The sequence below is a fragment of the Geotrypetes seraphini genome, chromosome 13 (genome assembly GCF_902459505.1).
Source record: "Geotrypetes seraphini chromosome 13, aGeoSer1.1, whole genome shotgun sequence".
Taxonomy (NCBI): domain Eukaryota; kingdom Metazoa; phylum Chordata; class Amphibia; order Gymnophiona; family Dermophiidae; genus Geotrypetes; species Geotrypetes seraphini.
The window spans coordinates 11,204,968-11,212,301 of NC_047096.1; the positions used below are offsets into that span (position 1 = coordinate 11,204,968).

Consider the following 7,334-nt stretch of genomic DNA (forward strand, 5'->3'; position numbering starts at 1 on the left):
ACTCCACCCACCGTCCTCCCCAGGAATGCCTTCTTACAAGCATCTTAACATATGTTTAGGATGGCTGCTGATGCATATTTTTAGATGTGTTCTCAGCGCCTCGTTTTAGAAGTGGCTTGTTCTAAATATAAAACCCAGTTTTCTATAGAAAAAAAAAACCCCTTTCAAAAATGATCACTGTAGTCACCTAATTTGCATCTCCTAATATAGTATCTTGGCAGGATTCGGTGGATTTTGATGAATCCATTTGGAAAAGTGCAGCTTAAAGACACAGCCAATTGTAAAGATGGAATGCATCTTTCGAGGGCATTTTTCACCACCTTCACAAGGCACTTCTGCCATTTAATTATCCGAGGGTGTTCTTAGCTGGATGCCAAACAGAATGTGCCAATAAACCAAAAGAATACAGTTACGAAGCCACATGTAGACGAGCCCAAGCCGGTCTGGTTTTCACAATATCCATAATGATTATTAGTGAGATCAGTTTTCCGGCACTATATCCATTTCATGCATATTCATTACAGGTAATCCTAAAACTCAGTGCAGCCAGGGAGATCCTCTAAAACTGGACTAGGAACCACTAACTTTTCAGCTCATGCCCAGCAGAGGGAGCAGTGATACTCATGGTAACATTTGGGGGGGGGGGAATGAACCCAGGCCAGACTGCCCTTGATTTCAGGCTCAAGTCAAGTATGCCTGACAGTGTAGGAGCTGGATATTTGTGTTAGTCTACTCCACAGGTGTCAAAGTCGGTCCTCGAGGGCCAGAATCCAGTCGGGTTTTCAGGATTTCCCCAATGAATCTGCATGAGATCTATTTGCATGCACTGCTTTCAATGCATATTCATTGGGGAAATCCAGAAAACCCGACTGGATTCCGGCCCTCGAGGAGGGACTTTGACACTCTGTCCCAGTCTTGGGAAGCTCTAGTCTGATCAGACAATAGGTCTACTTCTTGAAAACCCAAAATGGATGTTCTTTAAAACAGTTTTCCAAGATATCCCTAATGAATATGCATGAGAGAAATTTGCATGCCTATAACTTACTTTATTTTCAAATCTCACTCATGCATATTCATTAGGGATATCTTGAAAACCCTAGGACAGGTTTAAGAACCACTGCTTTATAACATAAATGTTTCTCTGGTTACTAAGAATAAAAATATGGCTTATAGGATGCCCTTTCGACAAGATAAAAGCTTATATGACTGGCTGCACTCATAATTTTACAGACTCAGAGAGGAAAAGACACAACTCACCTCTTTTTCATTTTGCGCGGTAGTCTCTGGCATGTGATGGAGACCAGCGTTTAAACACTTTTCCTCCTACCTCTTTTAGACCGTCCTCTGGTTTTCCTTTCAAAGGCTGAATTTCAGCGCATTACACAGGTCTACATAGCATTTTTAAATGCTGCTCCGTGCATGACCAACCTAAGAGTGCTGCGGTGAAGAATTTCTTTACCTAAGGGATATTTTCTACCAGTTTTGGTAGGTGCATTAATTCACCTTGTTTTGAATAGTACGTGAAAATCATTGACAATTGTGTCCAGAATTATGCGACGAGCCAAAACATCCCAGAGAGTATGTCCACCTGTTGGGTTGGGTTGAGTTAAGTTGCTTCTTGGCTCAGTACAGATCACTTCCTTAGATTCTGTAAATGTAGCAGAATATTATAAGGAGGAAATCATTTCTTTCTGGTTGGTAATTTGTACAGCTGTCCATGACTTTGTTTTCTTTGTATTTTTGTTGTTGTTGTTTGCCTAAATGTTAAAAAAAAAAATGCATGTTGTAAGGATTGCCCCGGGTGAATCTTTCTGGGATTAAACTTTCTCTATGCATTTTTTTTACCGAAGCAGCGGCTTTTCCATTCTACAGAAGTGAGAACCATCTGGAGGGTTCCCATGGAAACAGGCAAGGGATGCCATGACAACCTTTTTAGGTTTCCCAGGAAACTGGAGTTGCTGTGGTAACTGCATCACCCAGGTCAGAATTAGTAACTTCCGATGGAAGGCCTGTCCGCCTGTTTAATCTCCGCCTTGTATGCAGACATTGACAGTGGCTCATGAAGTGGTCAACAATATTTGTATCTGTCTTTGATTCGTAGCTTTCGTGGGTTTCAGTTTGGCTTTTTCCCTAATCCTAACCTACTCTATAGAGAAGCCGACTCTTAGGGTCAAACATACTCAAGAGTTTTCCCCTTTTTATGTCTATGGGGAAAGAACGTGGCACATCCGTCACTGCTGTAGTTGCATTTTGCACAATCGCACAAAAGTCTAAGCGACAAGACTTTAATTATAATTTATTTAATCCCTAATTAAAGTTTGAGTTTTCCTCCATGACTTTTTGAGTATCAGTAAAAAAAATTCTTACAAGGGCAAGACGGAGCTCTGTCATCTATACAAAATTTGGTCATTCTCTTCTGTAAATCAAACTTTGCCTAACCGGATTTTTGATCAGACAAAGAGTTTGAATTTCATAAAGCATTTAAATAGAAAAATCAGCAATGTGTCAAATAAGACTATGGAAACAACTTAGGTTTACAATTTTAAAATCTTCATCACTGAAACCACATTATTTTGGTTTTAGGGTTAACTTGTCTTCTGCCGTACTTTTCTCTATAATTCATTTTTTTTTTTTTTTTGGGGGGGGGGGGGCTAGGCTCGTCTGTTTTAAAATCCAACAGGTTCTTCAGGAGACAGCAGGAGAAACCAAAACAGCTCACCTCTGCCATTTGGGGAAAGGAAGTTGAGCTGGCAAAAAGAAACGCAAATCCCAGATCCAGTTGCTCCAAGCCAGAACGCAGCACTTTCGCAAATTCCCACTCCTAACCACGTGAGCATGGTATCCTACAAGATAATGGTCAGAAAAAATGCACAAAAACAAAGGGCACACGGATACCAATGATGGTGACTCTTTTGTGTGTGTCGGGGGAGAGAGTGCACGCGCATATTAATGTTCACACATCTGTGAATATCTTTTTGATATTCACGCAGTTAGGGTTGTTCGTGATCGTGGTGGTGGTGGTGGAGGTACAGTTAGCAGTTTTGAAGGTGGACGGTTTGAAAGGGCCGGGGTTGATGCTTTCCTCAATCACCATATACTCGGATTTGCTGAGCGTGGAAGAACTGCGGGTCTTTTTTAGGTCTTCTGTGGAGGACAGATGCTGACAACTGCCCACGTGCAAGTACTGAGCTTGCTCTTCACCTTCTGTCTCCCGGTGGTAAAAGTAGTTGAAGTTCGAGACAATCACGGGCACTGGCAGGGCAATCGTCAGGACGCCAGCAATGGCGCAAAGAGAGCCCACAATTTTGCCCCCAATGGTGACTGGGTGCATATCCCCGTAGCCCACAGTGGTCATAGTGACCACCGCCCACCAAAAAGCATCAGGGATGCTATTGAAGCCCGATGAGGGGTCATCGGCCTCGGCAAAGTAGACAGCACTGGAGAAGAGGATGACCCCAATGAAGAGGAAGAAGATAAGCAGACCCAGTTCCCGCATGCTGGCTTTGAGAGTCTGCCCCAGGATCTGCAACCCCTTGGAGTGGCGGGAAAGCTTGAAGATGCGGAAGACCCGCACCAGCCGGATGACCCTCAGGATGGCCAGTGACATTGCCTGCTGCCCATTACCCTGCCTCTCGGCCAACTCAGTGCCCAGAGTGATAAAGTAAGGGATAATTGCCACAATGTCAATGATGTTCATGATATTCTTGGAGAAAGCAGCCTTGCTTGGGCAGGTAAAGAATCTGACGAGAAGTTCAAAGGAGAACCAGATAATGCAGAGGGTCTCTACCACAAAGAAAGGGTCAGTAAAGGTGCCACTTGCATAGGGACCAAGGCTGGTACCATTGCCCATCAAGGGCGGCAATGCCACCACGGGTCCATTGTACTCCTTATCATCACGAAATTCAGGTAGGGTCTCTAGGCAGAAGATGACAATGGAAATAAGGATGACCAACACTGAGACTATAGCAATGCCCCGGGCCGGCCCAGAGCTCTCTGGGTACTCAAAAAGGAGCCAGACCTGTCTCTGGAGCTCACCAGCAGGTAACGGTCGCTCCTCTTCCCGTATGAATCCCTCATCCTCACGGAACTTCTCCATGGCCTCTTCGCCAAGCTGATAGAAGCGGATTTCCTCGGAGAAGATGTCAATAGGTACATTGACAGGCCGGCGGATCCGGCCACCAGACTGGTAGTAGTAGAGAATGGCATCAAAACTGGGCCGGTTGCGGTCAAAAAAGTACTCATTGCGCAACGGGTCAAAGTATCTCATGCGCTTCCTGGGGTCACCCAGTAACGTGTCAGGGAACTGGGCTAGTGTCCGCAGCTGGGTCTCAAAGCGCAGCCCAGAGATGTTGATCACCACGCGCTCACAGCACTCGTGGTCTGGCTCGTAGCGCTCGGGCTCAGGCTCCTGTGGCTGCTGCTCCAGAGAGTGCCCTGCCAGGACCGCGGCCTCCTCCTCGCCAGGTGCTAGTGCCACCGTCATGCCGTCCAGCTCCCCTGCCTCTGTGTAACCTGGGTTGACAATGTTGCTGCTGCTGCTACAGCTGGGGGCGCGGTGGCGGGCAGAGGAGGAGGAGGAGGAGGGCGGCGGCGAGTGCAGGAGGCTGAGATGCTCGTCCATAAAGAAGGTGAGGGATGGCGGGGCGAGGAGAGCCACCGCCTTCTCCTCCTCCTCCTGTTCGGAGCCAGAACTCGGCCGTTGTTGCCTCCTCTCTTTTTTTCTTTCTCCTTCTCTGTCCTCCTTTCTCCCTGCTTTTATTTACGTATCCATATCTATATATACATACACGTAATCCAGAGGTTACTAAGGAGATCTGCCGCTAAGAAGGAGGCAGCGTTGCAGCTGCTGAGAGAAGCTGCCTGTGTCTGTGTGAGAGGTGCTGCAGCTCCGTAGCTGCCTGGCATAAATGGAATGTGCCCAGAGTACCCCCCCTCCTCCCCTCCCCTTCCCCTCCCCCTCAGGATGGCTGAAATGGACCAGCCCAGAGTTCGAGGATTCTAGGAGTGGAATAGTTGTTGTTTTTAATGCAAAAGGAGAAAAAAAAAGAGATTCCCCCCCCCCACACACACACACCTTTCAGAAAAGAAGGCGAGGGGAGAGAGACCAGCTTTCAGAATAGAAGGAGAGAAATGAGAAGGGTCAGGGTCATGCATCTGAGATCCCGCCTTTCTGTGGTACAACCTGATGAAAGTAGATTCTGAAAATTAAAATAACCGCTAAGTTTTCCAGATCCACAAGCCAAGTACAGATATGACCCCTTCAGAAAAACAGAGGAGGCGAGATATGCCTCCCCCCCCCCTTTAGAAGGGGGAGAGAGGTTCCCTTTCATAAAAGTAGGCGAGAACTCCAAGTCCCCACCCTACTCCCATCATGTCAGAATAAAGAGCACCCTGAGAGAGAAGTCTGGAGAGAGGAAACTGTGCAGATAAGGATACCATAAGCTCCAGCAACAGAAAAAATTGTAGGGACACTGAAAGGGAACTTTATGAAATGGAGGGGTGGGGGGGGAAGTCAGAGGGAAGGTCCCACCGTCATGGTTTTGGTGCTAAGGGGAAAATACTACAAGGGGAGAACAGAGCTTGTTCCACTTGTTAGTAAAAAAAAAAAAAAAATAAAAGTGATCCCTTAGTTAAGGAGGTTGAGAATGAGCTTCTGTTTCTATAGTGATTATTAAGGTGACTCATGAGTCACAGAAGGAGGTGCAGAGAAAGACCTGTTTGTGCTGAGCTGGGGAGTTGCTTAAAAGAAGAATACTTGCTGAGGGCCCCCTCCCCTTTTCCCCTCGGATTCCTACACTTCCAGAGCCAGAACCGGGGCTTCCTTAAAAACTTGGCTGCAAACTGCTGGGCCCTGAACAAACAGCAAGAAAGCAGGTGCAGAGTTTGAGAGAGAACTAGGGGGGGGAGAAGAGAGACAGAAAATTAAGGGGACACTAGACTGGGAGCGAAGAGAGAAATGTGTTGTTTTTTTAAAGAGACACACTTTGGAAAAAGATTCAGGGAAGGAGGGTGAAGAACTTATGTGCAAAGAGCGGGACTTGGGTGTGATTGTATGTGATGATCTAAGATGGCCAAACAGGTTGAAAAGGTGACAGCGAAAGCTAGGATGCTCGGTTGCATAGGGAGAGGTATGGCCAGAAGGAATAAAGAGGTATTGATGCCCCTGTATAAGACTTTAGTGAGACCTCATTTAGAATATTGTGTACAATTCTGGAGGCCGCACCTTCAAAAAGATATAAAAAGGATGGAGTCGGTCCAGAGGAAGGCTACGAAAATGGTGTGTGGTCTTCGTCATAAGGCTTATGGTGTAGGGTCATGAAATGGTTAACTGTTGTTTAAAATATTGCTCTGGCCTACATAGCTGAAGAAAGTGTACAATCTATTGACTTCATCTGCCTAAAATGTATGTCCCTGCCTTACCACATTGTAAGCTAAATAGATAAGAGTTTGAGCCATGATGTACCCTGCCCTTCTGTACATGTAACATTTAGAACTGTAAGAGTTAGATAAGTGACCTGCTAGTGTGAGCTTAGGAAAGTTATAGAAAAGTTATAGAAGTAACAAATGAAAATTGTAGTTTTTGCATATATTAGTTTGCAAAAAGGGCATAAAAGTCTGTGTATTTCCTGTTTCTGACACTCTAGTAGGCAGGCTATTAACTGCACTAGAGTCCGGTATACCGTAATAAATTTCTTGTACTTTCTTCACGCCTCTGACTTTGTGTGTCCAAGTGACCTTTCAATAGGGAACAGACTTCAAGAAGATCTCAATCTGTATAGTTTGGAGGAAAGGCGGGAGAGGGGAGATATGATAGAGACATTTAAATACCTACTTAATGTAAATGTGCATGAGTCTAGTCTCTCATTTGATAGGAAACTCTGCAATGAGAGGGCATTCATTTTCAATACCGTTCTCCCAGGGGAGCTCAGAACGGTTGACATGAATTTATTCAGGTACTCAAAACATTTTCCCCGTCTGTCCTGGTGGGCTCACAATCTATCTAATGTCCCTGGGGCAATGGGGGGATTAAGTGACTTGCCCAGGGTCACAAGGAGCAGTGCAGAGTTTGAACCCATGACCTCAGGGTGCTGAGGCTGTAGCTCTAACCACTGCACCACTCTAGAAATATAAATGTAGTAAAAGTGAGCCAATTATAAGAGAATCAAGCCATTGTGACATCACTGATGCTTAGGCATTGGTGGAATGAGGCATTATGATGTCACAATACCAGCTCTGATTATCAGAGGCTGAAGCTTTTTGCACTATTTATTTATTCATTCTGTTTTCTATACCATTCTCCTAGGGGAGCTCAAAACGATTTACATGAATTTATT

General features: G+C 45.4%; 1 protein-coding gene across 1 annotated transcript; it reads right to left on the reverse strand.

Moving 5' to 3' along the window:
* Positions 1 to 2,953: 2,953 nt before the first annotated feature.
* LOC117347618 (potassium voltage-gated channel subfamily A member 3-like) lies at positions 2,954 to 4,621 on the reverse strand. Its single transcript, XM_033918757.1, has one exon. The coding sequence runs from the start codon at positions 4,619 to 4,621 to the stop codon at positions 2,954 to 2,956; it is 1,668 nt and encodes a 555-aa protein (XP_033774648.1).
* Positions 4,622 to 7,334: the final 2,713 nt, after the last annotated feature.

Coding starts and splice junctions, on each gene's coding strand:
- LOC117347618 (XM_033918757.1), bottom strand. CDS start 4,621: ATGGACGAGCATCTCAGCCTCCTGCACTCGCCGCCGCCCTCCTCCTCC.